This window comes from Impatiens glandulifera, chromosome 8 (assembly GCF_907164915.1).
Source record: "Impatiens glandulifera chromosome 8, dImpGla2.1, whole genome shotgun sequence".
Classification (NCBI taxonomy): Eukaryota; Viridiplantae; Streptophyta; class Magnoliopsida; order Ericales; family Balsaminaceae; genus Impatiens; species Impatiens glandulifera.
Window position 1 is genome coordinate 8,557,990 of NC_061869.1, and position 23,704 is coordinate 8,581,693.

Consider the following 23,704-nt stretch of genomic DNA (forward strand, 5'->3'; position numbering starts at 1 on the left):
CTTCTCGAATCAGCCTTCTCCTTGTACTTGGCAGTAGCAGCAACCAAGCGGTCATGAGTGGTCTGATGAACCTGAGCCAACTGACCAACAAAATCCGCAGTAGTGGAATGAGGACGCACCTTGCTGGGCAGCGCTAACAAATCAAGAGGAGCACGCGGAGACAGCCCGTAAATCACATGGAAAGGACTGAAACCAGTGGAGCGATTAACAGCATGATTGTGAGCAAACTTCCCAATGAAAGGGCGAAGAGCCTGGTTCATCATACGCATAAAGGTGCTAGGAGCATTCGACAGACCACACGGCATAACCAGCCACTCATATAAGCCCTCACGAGTCTTAAAGGCAGTCTTCCACTCATCACCCATGCGAATACGAATCTGATGGTATCCACTCTTGAGATCCAGTTTGCTAAACACAGAAGCACCACCCAACTGATCCAACAAGTCATCCAACCGGGGAATAGGAAACCGATAACGCACTGTAATCTTGTTGATAGCACGACTATCAATGCACATACGCCAAGACCCATCCTTTTTTGGGGAAAGAAGGGCCGGGACAGCACAGGGACTAAGGCTCTCTCGAATGTGTCCCTTAGCCAGCAAGTCCTCCACCTGTCTACGCAACTCTTCATGTTCTTTGGGACTCATGCGGTAATGAGGACGGTTGGGTAGGGCAGCACCTGGAACCAAGTCAATGTGATGCTGGATATCACGCAAAGGAGGCAAGGCACAAGGCAGATTCTCAGGAAAAACATCTGCAAACTCCTGTAACAGCGGCTGCACTGGAATAGGCACCTTAGAACTAGCACCACAGGTAATCAGCGAACAAAATAGAGCAAACACCATGCCCGATTCGACCATGGCGGTCTGAAAAGGACCCCGAGACAACAAGGTGGTAGGGGGGGACGCATGATGAGTGGGGGCAGCACCCTTCTTGGGCTGATTTGGCATCAACACAATTTTGGTACCATGAAATAAGAACGTGTAGGTATTAGCACGCCCATCATGTATAACGGAATGATCAAACTGCCAAGGGCGACCAAGTAAAAGGTGACAAGCATCCATAGGAACCACATCACAATATACAGCATCACGATAATGGGAACCAATGGAAAAATTAACAAGTACGCGCTTGGAAACTGTAACATCCGTACCTTGACTCAGCCAGGACAGGCGATAAGGCTTGGGGTGAGGTTCAGTGGACAGACCCAGCTTCGAAACTGCAACCTCAGAAATCACATTCTCACAACTCCCAGCATCAATGATGAAGGTGCAAACTTTGCCACCGATGGTACAAGTGGAATGGAACAGATTATTGCGTAACCACTCGTTGTCAGGAGCACGAGGGGTTAAACATGATCGACGAATCACCAAAAGGGGGCCAACATCACCAGAAACATACTCCTCCGCTGCCTCATCATCATAAACATCATACACTGGGGCTGAATCTGAAGGAAGAGCAGAGTCAGGATCATCCACCTCAGTAAAAAGACCACGATTGGTGGACTTTGGGTTGCGACACTCTGCTTGGCGATGGCCAACTTCACCACAATCGAAACAACGCAAGCCACCGGGACGTCCCTGTGGGGGGGCTGTAGTGCCGCGAGGGGGGGCTGGGGTGGGATGGGCCGACTGGGAAGAAGAACCAATGCCACTAGTGGGGACAACCTGTTTTCCAAAGCTACCCGAACCGCGCCTAGCTAGCTGTTTCTCAGCCTGTGAAGCACGCTGATGTGCCTCAGAAACAGTCAAGGGATCAAACATATTCAAAATATCCTGCAACTGGAGGCGAAGGCCACCAATATAGCGAGAAACCAACTGGAGAGGGGACTCAGACAGGTCAACACGAGCCACAAAGGTGTAAAACTCAGTGGAATAGTCATCCACGGAACGAGAACCCTGACGAAGATTCTGGAACCGCTGGTACAGGTTACGTTCGTAATTATATGGTAGAAACGCAGCCCTAATATGCTTCCTGAATTTGTCCCAATTCGTGAGCTTTGCCTTACCATGACGAACACGTGTCTGTTTCAACTGCTGCCACCATGCTTGTGCACGACCATGTAAGCGGATCGTAACAAGGGGTACACGACGATCTGCAGGAACTTCCTTGAAATCCAGAATCTCTTCAACCTGAGAAAGCCAATCAATAAACTCTTCCGGTGATAGACTACCATCGAACTTAGGGATGTCCACCCTGAAAGCCTGCTCCCAGCGATGATTGGGGCGTTCAGGGGATCGATTCCGAAGACCACCGAAGGGGTTTTCATCTGTCATCGTAACATCATCTTCAGGGTGGTGCATGTGCATAGATGCATCCATCCGCTGCGTCAACCATTCAACCTGCCGCTTCAAATCGTCGTTATCACGGCGAAACTCAGCGTTTTCACGTCGCAACTCAGCAAGGTCACCATCATCAGCACCAGGGGTAGGGTTGCGCGGCTGTCTTCGGGGCGGCATACCTCAGGGTCGACTGGAATCTGATACCAACTGATGCAGCGTGCGTGGCTAGGATGAACCTTTATCAAGATTCGTTGATTCTTACGAATACCGAAAGTCGATAGATATTGAGGAAACCTCGTTTTCTGATTAATAATCTTCTTCTCCCTTACAATGGAATACCTTCAGGGTATTTATAGGACTTACACGTATTAAATTAGGAATTACGTCTAATTACAATTTAATTACACTAATTTAGGATATTCCTTCCATAACAAGAATATCCCTACTTAATTTAGAATATCCCTTGTAATCTCTTCCTTAATTAGAATATATATTATAATCCTTTCCTTGATTAGAATATATCTTCCAATCCCTTCCTTAATTAGATTATCTTCCAATCTCTTCGACTCGCACCGCATCATAAAGTCAAGCCAGCCACACTTTTTCAAAAAACCAGAACAATGAAGAACAAAAATATATATATATAAATATATAAACTAATGCATTCTGACCTAAAGATTGACATTTTTGAATCTTCAAGACCCCTTTTAGACAATGACAAGCAATGGTGATTCAATTCGCCTCCTCATTTCCCTTATCCTTATCGGGTTAAGGCTCAAAAGGACCGATCTTTCTCCAAATCAAGAAAGAACCCACAAAACTAAACTGAGGGGGTGACTCGCATTCATGAGAATGAATGTAACAACAATATAGAGGCCAAGAAAACGAATAAACCACTATCCATTCCACTCGGGTGGTGCGAGCTAACACTGGCTACAGTTGAGTTCACTACCTGCTTTGTCTTATTGCTTACTTGCTTGCTGCAAAAACAACCAATAAATCAACCTAATTGCAAATTGCAAACTAATTTATGAACATAATGAAAATTACACTCACCTTCCAAGAAATATACAACTCCCATGACCTACATCCAAAAATATACACATCACAAACCAAATAAACACTAATCTTATATGACTTTATTTGAAAACTCACTTGGATCAGTAGTGGTGATCATGGCAGCTCCTTTGAAATCACAAGATCCAGAACTCTTTCCTTCCTTCTGATAATAACTATCAAACGCATAAGAAGCATGATTCTTCACATTATTCGGCTGATAACAACTCTCCCCAGCTTGAATCTCTGTACAATTCGCTCTCCCCGGTCCACAAGCCCAATCCAAAGCAGTCTGTAATGTTTTCTGATCAACATCATCCATTGCCACACAAAAAGTTTGATTCGTTGTATCATTCGCCAAGAAACTACCACTCCCAGAAACATGAAGCAAGTAAACTGGCGATTTGTTACTATTGAAAAGTCCCCAGTTCGCTTCTGAAATGGGTGGTGACCTCAAATCCTCGTTGAGTAACTCGTATATGTAAACACTCGAAGTTATCTCTGGATGAAGAGGCGTCCCTGTTCGATCAAAGACATGTTTGATCAAGTTTGAATTGTATGTGTCTGCATTGTCAATTGTGGCATATGGCTCTTTTGAATCCCCTTTGGAAGGCCAACCTGATTCCGTTACTAGAACAGGGATATCAGTTATGTTTAGGTTCTTCATTGAGAAGTAAACCGAGTCAAGCATTGCGTCGAGGACATTGGTGTAGTGAAGAAGAGTGTTGGGATCGACCATTTCTTTTGAAGGCGTTAATGGTTTAAACAAAGAATTATCCAACGGTACAACGCCTTTGTTCTGCATAAAGACGTAATAGGGATAGAGATTCATCATCAGGGGAGATTGCGTTCGCGATAGGAATTGAAGCAAGGGAGATATGTATTGGGAAAGGGTTTGATTAAAGAAGGCTTGAGATGGAGGAAATGGGTCTAGAATGATAGACGCGGAATTGGGTGTTGAGATCTTGATTTCCGTGTGAAGATTCGCGGCGACGAGTGCGGCGTAAAGCGATTCAATTGCTGGGATTAGTAAAGGTGCGGATGAAGGTACACTGGTTAGAACTTCATCGCCGACGGCGACTGCGATTATTAGGGTATCTGGATAGTAAGCGACTACATTTCTACCGATCCAAGTAGCAGCGGTGGAATTTGATGTGCCAATTCCGATTAACTGGTTATTTGGGACACTGATTATAACCCGGATCTTGGTTTTTGCTAAAGCTTTGAGAATATCACCATCGGCGTCGTATAAACGGACATGGGTTATCTTCTGCAACTGTAAGAACGATACTAAGTCAGTAGGAGAGAGGTTATTGGAAACATCTGTACCAATGTTCACTCCCACGTAGGGTTCTTCCCTACCCAGCTTCTGTTGCTCCTTAATTTCTGCAAAAATGAAACCTTTAAGTGAAAATCAAACGATTTTAGTAAGTGTTGTGGGTTTTCTTACCTCGATTGAAAGGGGAAGCTTTGAAAGGGGTGATGAGGAAGAAGAGAAAGAGGAGTGAAAGGGTGAGCTTAGAATTCGCCATTAGAGATAAGTGGGAGGTCTGGTTGTTACCCATTAAGGAAGATGAGTAGCATTATAATCTTAGGAAATATCGATGTTTTTGCAGTTGTTGATGTTGGTGGGAGTAAGGTTTGAATTGGGAGATTGGACAACGTAAGAGAAGAATGAAGAAGACGACATTTGAAGATACTAGATAGAGAAAGAAAGACATAGATCTTTCTTGTGAGCTTTTGCATAATCATAGTTTAATAATAATAAGCTCATAGAACCAAGTTGATTCTAATGAATTAATTAACTAATCTCTTTTGAAATTCAATCACTTATAAGTATTGATATATGGTGTATTTAAAATAGAAATATAGACTTTAATTGTGTTAATATTTACATTTAGTGCTCGGTTTGAAAGTGTTTTTTTGGGTTTTTTTGAGTTTTTATTTCGAAATTTAACTATCTAATCATTCATTTTTATCTATTTAAATAAAAAAAACATGATATTTTTAGGAAAAAAAACTTAATAACAAAAGATCAAACCTCTCTCTTTATTTCAAATTGGCATTATTTTGAGATGGCCCATTTGCAATAGAAAAAGGAAATATGTTTGTAATAAGTAATTTGAAAGAAAAAAAAAAAGATTCTAGATGGAAATTATTTTTAGAGTAAATACAATAAAAATGGGTCCAATTTTTTTGTAACAGCATATTTGCAGCAGTCCTACTGGCATGGCAGTTGAATTCCAGCTGGTTTTTTTTGGCCCTTTATTGTATGAATGTTTTTACTAAGAAAATTAACCATTTATTAATAATTTATCTAATTTTATATAAGATTTCATAATTACAACAAAAAAAAATAAAACTCAATCATGGGTCCAACTAAGAGCTTGTTTGAGGAAGTGGGTTTTTCTGAGGTTTTTTTTAATTTTTTTTAAAAAAAATTGTTTAATTTGATTAATAATATGATGGTTAAATTTTGAGATAAAAACTAAGTTTTATCCTAATAACTCATTCATCGTTTAAGAAAAAAAAATATAGAACAATGGAAAGTTCTAGAAAACTTCCTTAAGGAACATTAACTATTGAGAAAATTGTCTTCCAGAGATGAAAACCTAACTTTATGAAACAAATGACATGAATGGTTTAACACAAGCAAAGATATCTTACAAATAAGAAGAATTGAATATTGTTTAAAAAAAATACTATCTAATAGCATTCGCAAAATGTATTCAACTTTGTTAAAATAAATATCGAAAAACAAGATATGTCAACAAAGAAAAATACTAGCCTAAGAGCATATAAATAAATAAAAAACATCCATGACAAAGAACAACCCTTCACCTAATTGAAGATAAAAAATAATATGGAACAATGGAAGCTTCTAGAAAAAAAATCCTAGGGGACATTGGCTATTGAGAAAATTGTCTTCCATACTTGGAAACCAAGTGTATGAACATATAACAGATATTGATAATCTCTTCATGGAATAGTAGTGTCCATAGGGTAAGAACCAAGAACTCGAATGAATCTAGCGAATTCCTGCAATGTGTAGAGACGATGAATTTGATTATTATGAAAACATCCAATATAAGATCGCACTTTCGTCTTCTACAGAAAGGATACGTTATTCTGATTTTGGTAAATTTACTAATTTTGTTGCAATAACAACTAACCTGAAGATGTCCGAGTGCATTTTGTGCTCGAGGCTCCGCCATTGAAGCTTCAAAGTCAATATAGAAGAGATAATCAAAGTACCTGCTGCCACCATTCAGAAGTAGTTCGAAAACATCATATGATTATTTCATTTCATATAGATAGACAGAACAAAATGTGACAAATGTCCATAGTAAATTTACCTGGTATTTCCTCGATCAGTGTCATCAATGACCCCTACCCAATTTTTCGTTTGAGGTCGACTCTCAATCTACAAATTAAGACAATTTCAGTAAAAAAAATTATAATTTTGCACTGATAAAACCCAATGTGTCCAGAATTTACCTTTGTTAAGTTGATACCCCTTAGAGCAAACACTGCCAAAGCTTTGAAAAGCACTCCAGGACCTTCGTCTAGAGTGAAGACAATGCTCGTCTGTCAAGAAAACAATTTATTTTCAAATGGATGGATACATTTTGACAGAACAATAAGGAAACTGTATACCTTATAGCCTTTATCTGGGCCAGGAATTATAGGTTCTCTTGCTAGTATCAGAAAACGGGTGATATTATCCGACTCATCCTGTCAAAGTTAAGAAAGAATTAAAAAGAATGAACGAGAAGAGAAAACATAGAAATCTAAAGATGTGTAAGCAATAGTTACAGATTCTTTACTCATACTGGAGCTTATAAGATGTACATGTAGGTCAATCGAAAAGTATATGAAGATGATGATATATATCGATTCCTAGAATAATAAATAAATACCCATTTCTTGATGCTTTAAATTTTTCAAAAGATTAAGAAAGAAGATCATAGCATAACATCATCTATACTATTTGTACCTTGACTGAAACTAGAAAAGAAAGATTAGAGATCTTCTTCCAACAGTGACAACTTGAGGAATTGAAAGACTTTGAAGATGGATAGCCTAGATACAAACTTAGCACTGCCAATCATCCTCCCTAATTCTAACTTCCCCGATTCACACAACCGAGGAAAGAATTGAATCCATTTAGCCTATAGCCTATATAAATCACTTTTTGCCTTTTCCATATATGAAGATTAACACAGATTGAAACCATGGAATATAATTCAATCGATTTAATCTATGGCTAGCGATTGGAATAAATTTCTACTGATTTCCACTCTTTTACGTTTGTAATTTGCATATTCAATATTCAACAAAATCCAAGAATGATTAGTCAGGAAACCAATAACAATCACATAAGATTTTGCTATCATTCCACTCATTAGATTTGGGGCCAGAAGCCATCATGGCAAAAAATTTAAGAGCAACAAATAATAAACTTCATCCAAGGTTCTTACCTGTATTCCTTCAATAACAATGTCAAGGCCATAAATATCTGCAGCTCTAGCACTTGCAACAGCTCCAACATCTCTTACACCTTCAGTAGCTACAGTCTGTCCCACAAAAAAAATTGTTAAAATTGTTTTGGTAAGAAATCGCCACAAAAAGACTTGTGGACATTACCCGAGCTGCATCGGCAGTATCATCATGATTCACCCTAACTATTCCCAATTTATGCAGCGTCATTTCACATTGAGCAAGTGCCTAGAAGGAGATTTAATTTTATATTTTCCATTCAGAGACAAAAAAAAGCTTGAGCAAATATAAGGAAAGTGAAAGATTGAACCTGTGGATGACTTAAAACGCGTTTTAATTCCTCTTTCTTGACACCGGGTAATGCCAATAGACAGTGATTAACAACCAACTGAACCTCTCCTACAATGTGAAGTCTATGCCGGAGTAGAAGATCATAATTCCGATGAATACTTCCACCCACCGAATTCTCAATTGGAAGAACCGCTTTGTCTACCAACCACAATTCAACCGCCTGCCATAGAATATTAATTGAATTTCGCATATAAAAATCAGAAAGCTAACATATTTTGATAACTGAACCTGAAACGCAGCCTCAAATTGATCGCAGGGTACAGTTTCGCATTCCGGGTATGCTTTTATTGCAGCAGCTTCACTATAAGCACCAGGAACTCCCTGCAATAATCATCCCCAATTTAATTACTTTTGTTGCATTTTGATTGTTATTCTATAGTACTGCATTGCATACCTGATAAGCAACCCGAACTTTGGATACATCGCCAACAGAAGGCGAAAAATCATTTGCAGATAGCGGTCCTGCAATATATCATGCAGATAGATATAATCAACTTATCAGGTTATTACAGCTACATTGCAGGAAAAATCACTATAAAGATTAGATTTTTACATTACAATGAAAGACAATGTATACTCACTTGGAAGAGAACTCAGATCCTTAAGGAGACCTCTGGTTTCAGTAATTTGATGATCAACATTACCATGAATTGAGATAACCCCAGGTCTTAGTTTCTCCTGATCATCTTCAATTGCTGTATGAGTTAGGGACGCACAACACTCCCATTTCCGATTAATTTCAAGATCGAATCTTAGATTGAAAGGTGACCCAGAACGATGGGATCCTAAAGAGGTCAAACCGAATTGAGTACGACAACGGTCGGCGGAAACCCAGATTGTAGAAGCCTTTAGAGCCATTTTAAAAGAGAAAATGAAGGTTTAGTATGTAAACAGAGATGATAGAGAAACCCTAGAGTCATCAGGAGCGGAGAAAGCAATTAGGTCTTGGTGAGTAATGGAGAAACTGGCGTGACATTCTGGGGAAAGTAGTTCGAGTATGGCGCCATTAATGCTAGGGGTGGAGCCCAGAAAGGAGAAAGGGTAGGATTTAGAAGTGGGTTTTTGAGAAATGGAGAATTGGGCTAAGAATTACAGTGGGTAGGCGACGGAGAGAGGTAGAAGAACACGTTTACGCCGAATCCAGTGGGGGTGAAGTGATGAAGACTCGTAAACCCGAAATCCAGTCTCTTTCACCGATGAATAGACGGCAAACGCCCACCGGGTTTAACCCACAGATATATATATATGCATTCCGTGGAAAAACATACCCGTTTTCACACACATTGACCAAAACAATGGGTTTTTTCACTTTTACAAATTTGAAGTGTATATTTTGTAAAAAATATAAATACATTTTAAATGGGTCAAATTTACACAAAATTATGTCCTTTTAATTTTTTTTTAAAAATAAATTTAAATTTATCTCTTCGAAGTTTTTAAATAATTTTTAAATTACACATTTTTTTTAGGGAAAATTTGACTAAATGACCCATATTTGGGTCTCGCGAACGTGGACGTCTAGTTACTGAGGTAAAATCGTCCAAAACAAAATAAGGTGTCATCCGTGCATTTAATTTTATGCGCCGGTCAAAAACTCAAATAAGACCATCTTTAGGGCCATTTCGTCAAATTTCCTTTTTTTAGTTACTTAAACAACATTCGACAAATTAGAATGTGTAGATCTCAAAAAAAAAAAATGTAGCAAATTAATTACAAAATGAAAATAATACATTAAAATAAGAGGAGGGATGTTTAGTCCAATTAAGAAAAGCTTGAATATTAAAATTGTGATAATTCAAGTTTTATATGACACAATTAGGACGAATTTATGTTAGGACTCGGGGTTGAAGTTCACCCCCTCTAATTTCTTAATTTTTTCAATTTAATTCATTATCTAATTATTAAAAAAATGAGAAAAACTTACTTTTATTCACTCGTTATTCATTATTTTTTGTTATTTTTTTAATTTTATCCCCACTCAAATTTATGAATAGTTCAGTCTCCTTTAATAATAACAACACAAAAATTATGAGACATAATTCACAATTTGGTGATACATTAAAGGCACTCCACATTCTATCAAATTACATATAAAAAATGAAAATGTATATTTTTTAAGTTTAAACTTTTTACTTATATCATTCATCTTATAAAAAAATAAATAACCAACTAAGTAAAATTATTTTTATTAATTTTAATGTTACAATATTATATATCTATAATTACTTTTAAAAACTGTTAAAAAATTAAAAAAAAATTAAAGGAACTTTGACCCAACAATGCCCAAACTCTTTGTTACCATATTTTGAGTTTTAGGAAAATAAAATTATCTATACTATAGATATTTTATAAAATAAATAATCATGACATGAGCTATTTAATATTTTTAATAACATTGTGGTAATATAATAATATATATTACCACAAATTGCCAACTATCATCCTTAATAACGTTTTGGCAATAGACCAACTAACAATGTTAGAGACCATGAAACAACTTGCCAATTGTTTATTTAATTAATATAGTATCAAATATAGAAATAAACATCTCACATAAATTAAGTTAATTGATGACCCCTATTACAGAATACAGATAATGACCTTTATTAATATTGCTAGCTAGTGAAAGCACCGTCCTAACAAATTAGTCACAAACTTATTAAATTCATAATATGAATGGTGTTCACTTTACATATATATATTATTATTTTTTGAAACAATAGAACCATTTTATAAAGTAATAAGATAACAAAAATTGAGATTTAGATGAGAGTGTTCTTAACAGGAGTCGAATTTGAAATATTTAATTTCGTAGTTAAATTCATAGGACTTAAATTATTGTCAAGGGTTTCATTTGTTTAAATTTGGTGTTAGACTTTTTGATGAGATATTAAATTTCCTATTTAAATAATTATTTAAATGTAACATAATTTAAAGTACAAATAATCAAGAGTTGACTTAAATTCTTCTCTTCACATATTATTAATATATATATATTATTTTTTATAATGTTCTAATCTATTAGACACTTTTCTTAAAAGATGGATTATAATGAAATAATTCCACCTTAACTCAATAAGGTAGTTCAAGTGACCAAATTAATTCTTAAAAGATTGAAGATCACGAATTCGATTCTCATTTAAAATACCTTAAATTGAAGTACGTCATGCTAACCTCATTCTTTTAAAAAAAAAATAATAATAATTAATTACATGTTGAAATTGGACAAATGTGTATATTTTACAATCCAGTGGTATTGTATTATTTTAAAAAGTTAGTATCCAATCTTAAATAAATATAATATATTCAAACACATTAATAATTGTTTTAATAAGCATTTTTTTTTTCAAATGTGATGTATATTGACATATTGTAAGTAGGGGTGTAAATGAGTCGGGTCGCTCGTGAGCCGCTTGTGAGCCGCTCAGTCAAAGCTCGATTCGAGTTCAGTCAAAATCGAATTCGAGCTGAGCTCGAGCCAGCTCGTTTAAGATTCGAACCGAATTCGAGTTTAGGTAAGACTCGCCGAGCTTTTACGAGCCTAATCATATTTTTTTTATTATATTTTATTTTTTAATGAAAATTTAAAACACCCATAAGACTATTTATGAGTTTATTGTTTATTATACTGATACCAAAATTATTGGTACATACAAGGTATGAGATTTTCAATATTTTGGTATATCAAGATGTACCAGAATAATATTTATAAATTAAAAAATATATATTATATAATAATTATAAGGAAATATATATATTGATATTAATTTAATTACGAAAATATAATTTTTTAAAAATCAAATATAAAAAATATAATTATATTATAATATTATTTAATATAAGCAATCTCAATATTTATATACATTTTATAAGATATAAATGTATTTTTATTTTACTATAAAGTATTTTATTTTCAAAACTATTTTGCAAGAAGACTCAAGAGACTGCTCATTGATACTTTTTCAATAAACTTACATCTCGTTTTGAAGCCCTAAATCTCGCTCTGGTAAAACCCTAAATCTTGTTCAGTTATTGCTCTTTTTAAGCACTAAATCTATATAGTAGTTGTTGACATATATAACCCATTTTTAATATAAGATATTTATATATAAATATATTTAAATTCGAGTTTCGAGTTTCGAGCTTATCGAGCCTATCGAGCCGAGCCAATAAAAAACGAGTCGAGCCGAACTCGAGTCAGGGCTAGTTCGAGCTCGGCTCGGCTCGTTTACACCCATAATTGTAAGTAAGAAAATACAATAATAGTTTACCGTTGGTGGGAAGACCAACAAAAAAAAAATATTAAAATTCTTAAAACAAACAAACCTAAGAAGAATAAATCATGTAAATAAGAAAGAAATGAACTCAATAAGACTCCTAAATACTTTAGTTGCATATACGTTTCCCAAATTCTTTCATTTTCACTCCATTTTATCCGTCAAGTTATCTTGATTCAATTCGATTGTGTAGAAGTGAGAAGTACATTAGTGAATCGATTTCTTTGCATTTCATTGCAATCCAATGTGCGGCATAGTTGAATTCTCCCTTAGTCCAAACTATTTTCAAACCCTTGTTGATTTTTAGACATTTAAGAATGTATATTTTTATCAGTCTCACCTTTCTGTATGTGTTCAATTTTGACGTTTTGAAATTTTGAATAGTCAATTGACAGTCAGGGAATATGATAACATCATTGAGATGTAGTTCTTCCGTCATTTTTGTTGTTAGTTTTAATGCCTCCATTTCAACAATTGTGACATCAACACTCACAAAAGATTTTGTCCCTCTTGTAATAATTTCTTCACTTGGCATGCACACTATCATTGCAACATAATTTTTTTTATACTCTTATTGATGGCCACATCCACATGTGCAATGTTTTGATTTAGGTGAATCTGTTCGTGTTTCGTCGAACTCACTTCCTTTTTGTGAATTTTCTTTCAAGTTAGCCTGACCATATGTTCGGAATTCTGCGGCAGTTATAATAATCCAGTTATCGTTCATATTTTGATTTCTAAATGTAAGATTATTTTCCATCTTCCATATTTCCCAGCATATTCATGTAAATTTTTTCAACTCATCATCCTCTCTCCTTTCAATGTTTTTCAGTGATCACATTTTTTTAAAGATTCATTTTTGATGTCATTGCTTCATTAAGAACTCTCCACATAATTTTTTATTTTTATTTTTATTGAGTACCTAAGGTTACAAATTTTCCCCCAAATATCAAAATCGTTTTACAAATTATTCTGATTGTTGATCTGAGTTTCAACCAAATAACCAAAATTATCGTTATATTGTTCATCATTAGACCAATGTCAAACTTTAATATCATCTTCCTCTCCACTTGCTAAAGTGATTGACAAGATTTCTGATATTATATCATTATTAAAAATTTGTGCAAGAATTCAATATTCCAATTTTTTCATCATCTAGTAATAGTTCGTTAACATGAGTTTGAGAAAAATTACATGTGTTGTTTAGCTTGGTACCTGGTGGAATCCATTTATGTTCTCAAATCTTGGTTGTCTTACCCGATAGAATTTGTCATCTCATATTATGATGATAAAAGAGAGATTATGGCTCCACATAATACTCTTCCAAATTCATTATGAATTAGCTTTGTTTCTTACACTATCCAAAAATGATAATGATGAGTTTATAAAGTATATCGTTTAAAAAAAAATTGTCCACATAGAGTCTTCATTGTGTAGGAACATACATGTGACTATATATAAAGGTCAATTTGCTTTAAAATTAAATTTGAAAAAAAAGAGAGAAGAATTCAGAATTATATGTTAAAACTTTTATCTTGTGTGAAAGAATGAAGTTTTTTAAATATTAAATATATTTACAAAAACAGATTTTCAGATTTCTTCTAGCAAAAAAAATTGATTTAAATTATATATGACCTTAATTTTCTACATTTAATTTATAAAAAAAATCAATATTCCATATTCCATAGTAATGTAAAGATTATATCAATCAATATGAAATTAATAAAAAAAATATTAAAAACAAATTTGTTAGAAGTTATCTAAAAAAAACAAATAGTAATGATAGAGAACGAGAATTTAATGTCATGAATGATATCGAGAATGATGTGTCAACACGTGATTGAACTTAAATCTAATAGAAGAGATAAATTTTATTTTTCAAGTACAATCATGTGTTAGCACATATTCATGACACTAAATTATCGCTCTCTATCATTATAAAAAAAAATTACAATTAAATATAGAAGTCAATAAGATTGTGACATGAGAGTCAATTTAATTTTTTTTTTCTTTTCAAAATGGTTATTTTATATAAGATCACACATTGTTTTCAATTTCCCTTTCCTATTTAAAAAAAAAAAATCAACCTTAGTTACATGTTAAATGCTTAAAAAACATAATATAATCAGCTTTATAATAATAATAATAGAAATAATATGAATATAATTGGATAGATTAAAGTATTAAACACATATAACCCAAACAAATATAAGACCCAATGTTTCACTATATGAATGACCACTCATCTTCAATCCTATGAATATATCAAAACAAAACCTTGAAAAATATATAATTAAAAAAAATTAAAATTGGATGATTATCACAAGAGTGAAACATTATAAAAATAAAAAAGGGTGATGCAACATATGCTCATACGTACGTAATGTTCACAATATATATATATATATATATATATATAAAGATTTGAATCCCTAAACGTTAATCTTATAAAAAAAATAAACAACTAACCAACTAATTTAAATTATTTTTATTGTTTTAAGAAAAAAAACTATAAAAGTTAAATTTGCATAGATCCAAGTCTCTCCAACTTCATATGTTTCAAACTTATAACCATTTAATGGAAGAATATAAAATAATGCATATAATTACCTAAACCTTAATTAATTAAGGAACTAGGGCTTCTCACTAAGAGGTATTTGTACATCTTAATTCTAAACTTTAATATTTTCTTCATATATTTTAATTTAAGTGGTAATGTAAAAGAAATAAATTTGGTTGAAGGTAGGAAGTGACCATGATAAAATTTTGAACTTTAATGAACAACTTTTGTGATCACATAAGGAGTTCGAAAATTTTGAATTCACACATTAGCATTTAAAAAAAAAAACTTTTAATTAACTATACTCTTACTTTATTTTTATAAAAATAAAATAAAAAATATTATATTAAATTAATTAATTAAAAACTCAAATAATTTATTTCTTATTAAATAAACATTTTTTTTTCGGAAAAAAAAAATAAAAAAAAAATAGGAATAGCGACGCTGCATGGGGCAGCGACCCCACCTAGCAGCAGTGGAAAAAAAAGTCACGATGGAATTAAAAAAATAAATTAATAATAATTTGTTTTTAATTTTTTTAATCCGTATTCTATTTTTAATTTTCCCACCCTCGTGTCTTCAGTTTCTTTCCCTTTAAGTCTCTTCTTCATTATTTTCACTTTCGATTTCGACGTTTATTCTCCTCTCTTCGGCGATTTCGGACTTCCTAAAGTTCTTCCTCGTCTCTTCAATTTCTTCTTCATTATCTTCACTTTCGATTTCGACGTTTTCCTCTCTTCGACGACTTCGGCGATTTCAGCGTTTCCCTCTCTTCAGCGACTTCGGCGATTTCAGCATATCCCTTTCTTCCGCGACTTCAGACTTCCCAGATTTCTTCCTTATTCTGCGTATCTTCTTTAGCAAGTTTGAAAATGATAAACCTTCAATGTCGAACAACAATATATTAATCATAAAAATAATGATTTGAGTAACATAATTTATTTTTACTTTTCAGGAGAATCAATTTCCTTCAACTACATTCAAGTCCAACACTAATAGAAGGTAAGTTCTCAAACATGATCTTCATGTAATTAGGGTTATCCCGAACATGTCCATGTTCGGGAACTTGATTTATAGTTTGAAAAAAATATATTTCTATTTCTGGTTTGTGGATCTTTATCCATTTACAAAATCCTTAGTCACACATATTTAGAAACAAAAACATAAATATTAGAATATACTTACTATTGATATTGTGCTATGTTAGGTATTTGTTATTGTAATTACATGTTAATGATAATAACCAAACTGAGTTATAATGGGAAATATTAAAATAATTTGTAAATTTAGTCAAAGGTATATAGATTTTCAAATATGGATAAAGTTTTATAAATGTGTAAATCTGGCCAAAATTATATAGATTTATAAATCTGGCCAAAGTTATCTTAAGCTAATTTCCAAATTTTAAATTAATTTGTAACATTTTCAGTTATATAGGTTTAGAAATTGCACCAACATTAAATTTGCAGTTATATAGGTTCTAGACATTTTCAGAAATGTTACATTTTGGCCATAATCGAGACCATTTTGTCCCAAACATGATCATGTTCTAGAGTATTTTGTCCCCAACATGGTCATGTTCTGGACCAATTGGTCTCTAACATGTCCATGTTCGTGACCATTTCGTTCCCAACATGTACATTATCTGGATCATTTTGTCCACAATATGGACTTGTTTTGGACCACTTCGTCCCCAAAATGGACATGTTTTGGTCCATTTCGTCTCTAACATGGATATGTTCTGAACATATTTTACATCAGTTTATTAGACATTACACTTCAGTTTTAAAAATAACATTAAAGTTTAAACATTACACTTCACCTTAAAAGAACATTACAGTTTATACATTATAATGCGGTGGTTGTCTTGTTCGCGGTAGTCGTCTTCTTCGCAGTGGTCTTCATGGCGGTCTTCTTCTCGGCGGTCTTCTTCGCAGTAGTCATCTTCTAAGTCGTCGCCTGCTTCGATTTAGGTTTCTCATTGAAAGAGAAATCTAAAGCTCGGACTTTTGAACTCTTTTGGATAGGAGACTATGATTTGATTATAGTTTGACTATGATTTGATCAAAACTGAAGAAGAGTGAGCGCTTTATTTTTATTCATTTTAATTTTTTGTTTCCACCCTGACATATTTTATCCACATGGGTATCAGGTGGAGAGTCGGTGCTCCAGCGTCGCTTATTCTATCATTTCTCGTGAAAAAATAACACAGGCTCTAATAGGGGATTTGTTTTTAGTTTTGTTAGGCTCTAATAGGGGATTTATTTTTAGTTTTGTTGGTCATGTTGGATCTTATTTTTAAAATATTATTATATAATGAAGTGAAATTATACAAATGTAAGAGAATTGATATTCTAGTTTATTTAATTTCTTTATAATATCCTTTTATAATTTAAAGACAAGATTATTATCAAACTTCTTAATTAAATTTTAATATTTTCTTTATACATTTTAATTGAAATGATAATGTAAAAAAGGAATTTGATTAAAGATAAGAACTCACGTGACCCATAATTATGACTTTCATTCATATTTTAAAATGTTACAATGCATTTTTTAAAATAAAAATTTTGATTTCTTAGGATTCACTTTTGCCATCGTCTAATAAAGAGATAAAAAAAAATTGAACTCACCTCAGTCATTAGCATGCGAAAAAAATCACTTTTTATTCACTATTATAATTTATTATTTTTATTAAATAATTTATTTCCCCAAAAAAAATTTAATAAAAAACACAAGCTCTAGTAGGGGAGGGGATTTAATTTTTAGTTTTGTTGGTTATGTTGGCTCTTATTTTTATAATATTATTATATAATGAAGTGAAATTATACAAATGTAAAGAGAATTGATCAAAAATACCAAATATGGTGTTTGGGGTGTTTAATTAATTTGTTACTTCATATTGTAGAAATAATATATATTTTTAAATGGTTCATTTGTAATATTATAAAACACAATAAAATACAAAATATAATTTTTTTTTTTTATAGAAACATGAAAATAAGGGGAAAATACAAATAAGTTAGGGAATTCTAAATATTTCGATTGCAGCAAAAGACGATCTAGCTTCAATACAAATTATTCTTAACAAATTAATATTTGCATTTTGTGAGATTGTTCTAGCTATATATAGAGTTATGCAACCATGGATTGATTAGTGTTGAATATTCAACATACTTCTGTTTTCTTGGATCTATCCAATTTTCCAACATACTCTACCAACTATTTAAAACTTATCTCATACAACCTCTTACTATCTTCAAAGTAACAGATAACCACTATAAATAATATATATCTCTTACAATCTTTAAAGTTCAACAGATAACCACATAAATAATATATATCTCTTACTATCCTTTAAAGTCCACATAAATAATATATATATATAAAAACAACAATAAATATAACTAAACAAATTATGTGATATTATATATGCCGCCAAAAGTACTTATTAGTTATATTAATTTAGGAAGAAACAAAATAAAAAAAGAAAACCAAGCTGGTCTAGATAGATCTATGGCAGAAAACCATTTCAAGAAGAAAGCAATTAAGAGATAAGTATGGAATTTATTTCTCAAGAAAACCAGTTTGAATGAGAATGGAATTCCTGAGTTTGCTAAGATCCCTTCCTTTAAGTGTTCTTCCAACACCTTCACACATGGAAAAAGATGAAATCTGACTCCTCTCTAGCTTTCTTGCCAAGAACTCATGAGGTGGGAGGACCATCTCTTCTTCTTCACCTTCTTCATCATAATCATAATCATAATCTTCTTGATGATGAGTAAAATTACCATTTATAATGTCAACCCTTTTTGATGGTTTTCTGCAAATTCTGCTCATGGATGCTGATGAATGTTTAACCATATTGTCCACTATAGTACTACTCGATGTCTTTTGATCAACTGGGACTCGGTTATTATTGTTCAATGATCTCCTCCTCTTCATCATTAACTTTTTTGTTGAATCCTCGGATGAGGATAATTTCACTGACCAAACTTCATCTTCTTCAAGATCTCCATCTGCCATTTTAGTATATCTTGATGGTCTGGTTCTTTCTCTTTAGCTTGTTTCTTTGCAATACACAAAGAGAGAGAGATTAAATAGTTATTAAATGGCACACATACAGAGGGAGAGAGAAAAGAATGAGGACATAATGAGTCACAAGTGAAGAAATAAGGCTCGGTTTGGATTTATTATAATATATTTAGAATAAATATATAATGTTAAAATAATTTATTTTTTTAAATGATAAATATTTTAATACTTTGATTAATAAATAAAATGATTTGAATTGATAAGATATAATAAAATAATATTTAATTAATTAATAATTAATTTTTAAAATAAATCCAATCCAACAATATCCAGAAAAACATTAAAATTAAGAGTGTTCGAATTTAATATAAAAAATTTAGAAATGATAATACAATTGAAAAAAAAAATTATAATTATAAAAGAGATTACACAGAAAGAAAATTTATAAAGATAACTAGGATGAATGATGTGTGCAAAAATTACTCTTTCTCACACTTTTTTTTATTTTTATTTTTCTAGTATTTTTTTTATCATTTCCTCTATGTTTTTCAATCACTCAATTTACTTCTTCTTTATCACTATTATTAAAAAAAATTAAAAAATGATATTATATGAATGGATAAATATATCACTACTTGTTAGGCATGTTATATTATATGAATAATAAGTATTTGTTTATGTTATAAATTTTTTTCTGACAAAACAATACTTTTTTTTTTTTATTGTAACAGACAAAAATTACAATAAAACTTTCAATCAAAAATTTAAAATAAGTTATCATTCATTTTATAAATAGTTTATGAATATTAAAAACTTATAAAAAACCTTTTAAGTAAAAGGAAACTTAACATAGAAAATAAAATAAAATTTTGATATAGCATGAAAATAAGAAAATAAATACAAACATGTTACTCAATAGTTTATCAAGCTTATTTCAAGAAAAACGATTAACTTATCGTCCAACTTCACTAGTTTTCGTAACGAATATGAGAAATCGTTGTAATAATATCATTATGGAAGGATAAGTATCGAACAAATACGTTCATTTTAGTAATTTTTCTTTAACTAAATAGTCCATCAGAAAATAACTTAAATGTTGGTGATTTTCGTGGTTTATTGACCGATTTTTCACAATTTAAAACAAAGTTTTATAATGAGATGAAGAATGTGCATAAACTTTCAGACTTACTAATTATTTTTTAAGATGACAGAAACAAAGTTAGATCTTCGTCTAAAAGGAAAAGGTCCAATATGCCTAATAACTTAATAGTGAGTTCTACTAAACAATTGAAGACCTCTTGAACAAGTCATACAAGTCGGTCCAAGATTTGACATTCGAGACATAAATTATTATTCGGGTGTGTTTAAAAAAATTGGAATGAACTTGAGAAAATAATGAAAAAAATTATGAACAAAACGGATAGATGAACGTAAATTTTACATTTTTTCACGATAGATATCAAAATCATGTCAAAGTCATACAATAAATTTTATATTTTTCAGGGTGGGCTTAACCTCCACCATTGGATTGACGATGACTCGCTTACAAATCCCTCTCATATTTGGCATATATGTTCCTCATCCTCTTATGGGATCGTGTTAGGATCTAGATTTTCCTCTACATATTGGGTATATGTCTTTGTCTCGACCAAAATCTAGTAGTGAGTCATCGTCAAACTTGTCTTATGGTCTCATGCATGTATTGCTCAAGAATGATTTAGGTAGGGATTGTACTAAACTTAATTATGTGTAATGACCTAACTAAGGATTGTACTTGTCAACATTAAACTCGACATTAATTTTCACAACCTTTTAGGTATGTTTATAGGAAGAGATTGTACTTGTCAGCATTAAACTTGTCATTAATTTTCACAATCTCTTAGGTATGTTTATAGGAACGGATCTATGTAGAGATTATAATTAAATAGCTGAATTCAAGAAAAAAAAATTATTTACTAAATTTTAGTGTATATAATTTTTTAAAAGGAAAAAAAGCTCACTTAGACGTATGTACTTGTACAACTAGCTCATTTAGACGTATGTACTAATAAAATGTCATTTAAACATATGTACTATCAAAAATTGGCTCATTTAGCCTCTTTTAGTAACCATGGTTAACTTTTATTGTTAAATTTATATATTTATTAATTAAATATTAATATATTTTCTCTCTCTTTCTTTTTCATTAATTAAAGTAGATAATTTATTTTATTCTTAAATTTTTTATTATTTTAATATTAATTTTTATTTTATATTTCATCTTTTTTTATTAGTTTTTATTTCTCATATTTCTTAAATTCTCATTTTTTTAAAAAAAATTTAACAACTTATTTATGAATTTTATGTTTTACTGTAATATTTTTTTTGAAGGGTTTTTTTCTTATTTAATTTAATATAATAAAAATGAAAAAGAGTTTTTTCTTATTTAGTTTAATATAAATAAAAATGAAATTAATAAATTTTTATTTAATTTTTATTCACGACTTATATTAGTAAATGAATTGTTTTGTCTAATATTTGATTATTACTCTTTTGGTGTTTGATGAATGAGTTTTTATTATTATCCAATTCTTAATTCTTAATTAATTTATTTTTGTGTTGAAGAATTTTTATTGTTGAAAGAATTTTCATTGTTATATTCAATTATTGGAATAAACAAATTTAAAATAATTAATAATTAATGTAAATATAAAAAAATATATATATATATAAAAGAAAAAGAAATATAGAGTTAAAATAATTAACAATGAATGCTCATCTATATATATATATAAAATAAAATTAAAATAATCAATCATAAATACTCATATAAAAATAATAAAAAATTATAAAAAAGAAAAAAAAGATAGAGAGTTCATTTATTAGTAATAAATGAAATAATAAATAAAAAGAAAAGAGAGAAAATATATTAATATTTAATTAATAAATATATAAATTTAAAAATAAAAGTTAACCATGGTTACTAAAGGAGGCTAAATGAGCCAATTTTTGATAGTACATATGTTTAAATGACCTTTTATTAGTACATACGTCTAAGTGAGCTAGTTGTACAAGTACATACGTCTAAGTGATCTTTTTTCCTTTTTAAAATTTATAATAGACATGCATGTAGTCTACTGATTTTTAAGAAAAGTTTAAGGTAACATTTTTGTCATAATAATTTGTTCAAACGATATATTATATCCGGACTTAAACTATTTTATCAACGAATTCATTCTATTATTAACGGTAAGAATATAGAAGAAGATTGTATTGAATGATTTTTGAATTACATAAGATATGTCTCTTATATAAACATTAAAACTAATATAATATAATATCAATATTATCACAATTTATCATATTGTGATAATATCTTATATCTTACAGATATATTATCTTTATATTATATCTCCAATATATTAGATTGATTATATTTATTACACCCCCGCAATCGAAGCAGGTGAGTGATGTATACTGAGATTGGATCGAAACTCTACAAAAAAAATCCGAAGAAACCCCAAACAACAATAGTGTAGTAGCTGATCGAAGAAGGTGTCCCAGTCAGAGTAGCAGCAAATGAAAATTCAAATGCTACTAAGGTTGCAAATGATCTAAAAGTAGATACACCAAAAGGAGACGACGATGCACTAATTGTCATCCCAAAAGGAGGAGATGGCGAAGACCTAGCGACGGTTGATGCAAATCCTGATGAAGGAGTGGAGGTTGTGGAGTCGCTGTGTTGGTTAATCCAGACCCGAAAGGAGTAGAGGCTCCAATTGCGCCAACTCCAAAGGAAGGTGTGGAAGCGGCTGAAGTCGAGACACCAGTTGTTCCAAAGGAAGGTGTGGAAGTGGCTAAAGCCGAGACACCAGTTGTTCCATATCCGAAGGCAGGGGCACCACTTGCTGAAGCGGATGACGTTGGGGTTAGGGTTTGAAGAGACATTTGAAATGATGAACCGAACGGAGAAGAAGATGAGTTAGTGGACAACGCAAATGATTATAGCAAAGAGGAGGAGGAAGAAAAAGAAATGGAGAGAGGTAATAGAGTTTTATTTAAAGTGGAAGACTATATTTTATGCTAAAAGACAATATTTTTTTAGCTCTGATACCATTTAAGAATATAGAAGGAGATTGTATTAAATGATCTCAATATATATGATATGTCTTTTATATAGACATTAAATTAGGCTTATAAGAAAACTAATACAATATAATATAATATAATATGGATATTATCACAATTTATTGTATTGTTGTGATAATATTATATATATATATATATATATATATATATATATATATTATTAATTAAATTTATTATTAACAAACAAATAAATATGTAATTATATCTGAAAATTTTCAATAATACCTTTGAATTATCCACAATTTAGCTTGATCCTTTGCTTCTTTTTGGTAAATTGTTCATCAATGACATAATCTTCATTTACATCTAGAGAGATCGACCTTCGTGAAACACTTCTTATTATTTTTTCTTACTTTTTAAACAGTTCAGAAAATATAAAATATCATACCAAAATGAGTGACTCATTAATTTATTATTTTTTCATAAGTTGATTAATTTTTAACAAAAAATATTATCAAATCGGGTCACAAATTATATATATAAAGATATATATACTATTGATATTAGGTTACGTG

The 23,704-nt window shown here is 31.5% G+C and overlaps 3 protein-coding genes across 5 annotated transcripts; all 3 read right to left on the reverse strand.

Moving 5' to 3' along the window:
- Window positions 1–2,868: 2,868 nt before the first annotated feature.
- LOC124912111 (glucan endo-1,3-beta-glucosidase 1) lies at window positions 2,869–5,060 on the reverse strand. Of its 2 annotated transcripts, none has more exons than XM_047452671.1 (4): window positions 4,789–5,060; window positions 3,438–4,724; window positions 3,339–3,366; window positions 2,869–3,262 (listed from the first exon to the last, which is right to left on the reverse strand). In XM_047452671.1, exons 1-4 carry the CDS (start codon window positions 4,901–4,903, stop codon window positions 3,127–3,129), a joined length of 1,566 nt encoding a protein of 521 aa, XP_047308627.1. In that variant the 5' UTR covers window positions 4,904–5,060; the 3' UTR covers window positions 2,869–3,126. The 2 variants fall into 2 exon arrangements, with proteins under 2 accessions (XP_047308627.1, XP_047308626.1); XM_047452670.1 differs by having other exon boundaries at window positions 3,438–4,739.
- Window positions 5,061–6,253: 1,193 nt separating this feature from the next.
- On the reverse strand, window positions 6,254–9,409 carry LOC124911364 (arogenate dehydratase/prephenate dehydratase 1, chloroplastic-like). 2 transcript variants are annotated; one of them, XM_047451838.1, is made up of 11 exons: window positions 8,771–9,409; window positions 8,584–8,651; window positions 8,418–8,510; window positions 8,149–8,349; window positions 7,986–8,066; window positions 7,820–7,915; window positions 6,996–7,073; window positions 6,837–6,926; window positions 6,695–6,762; window positions 6,512–6,596; window positions 6,254–6,377 (listed from the first exon to the last, which is right to left on the reverse strand). In XM_047451838.1, the coding sequence occupies exons 1-11, from the start codon at window positions 9,045–9,047 to the stop codon at window positions 6,318–6,320; spliced, it is 1,197 nt and encodes a 398-aa protein (XP_047307794.1). In that variant the 5' UTR covers window positions 9,048–9,409; the 3' UTR covers window positions 6,254–6,317. The 2 variants fall into 2 exon arrangements, with proteins under 2 accessions (XP_047307794.1, XP_047307795.1); XM_047451839.1 differs by having other exon boundaries at window positions 6,512–6,593; window positions 8,771–9,408.
- A 9,159-nt stretch (window positions 9,410–18,568) lies between these two features.
- On the reverse strand, window positions 18,569–19,104 carry LOC124912632. Its single transcript, XM_047453275.1, has one exon. The coding sequence runs from the start codon at window positions 19,050–19,052 to the stop codon at window positions 18,594–18,596; it is 459 nt and encodes a 152-aa protein (XP_047309231.1). The 5' UTR covers window positions 19,053–19,104; the 3' UTR covers window positions 18,569–18,593.
- Between the last annotated feature and the right edge of the window lie 4,600 nt (window positions 19,105–23,704).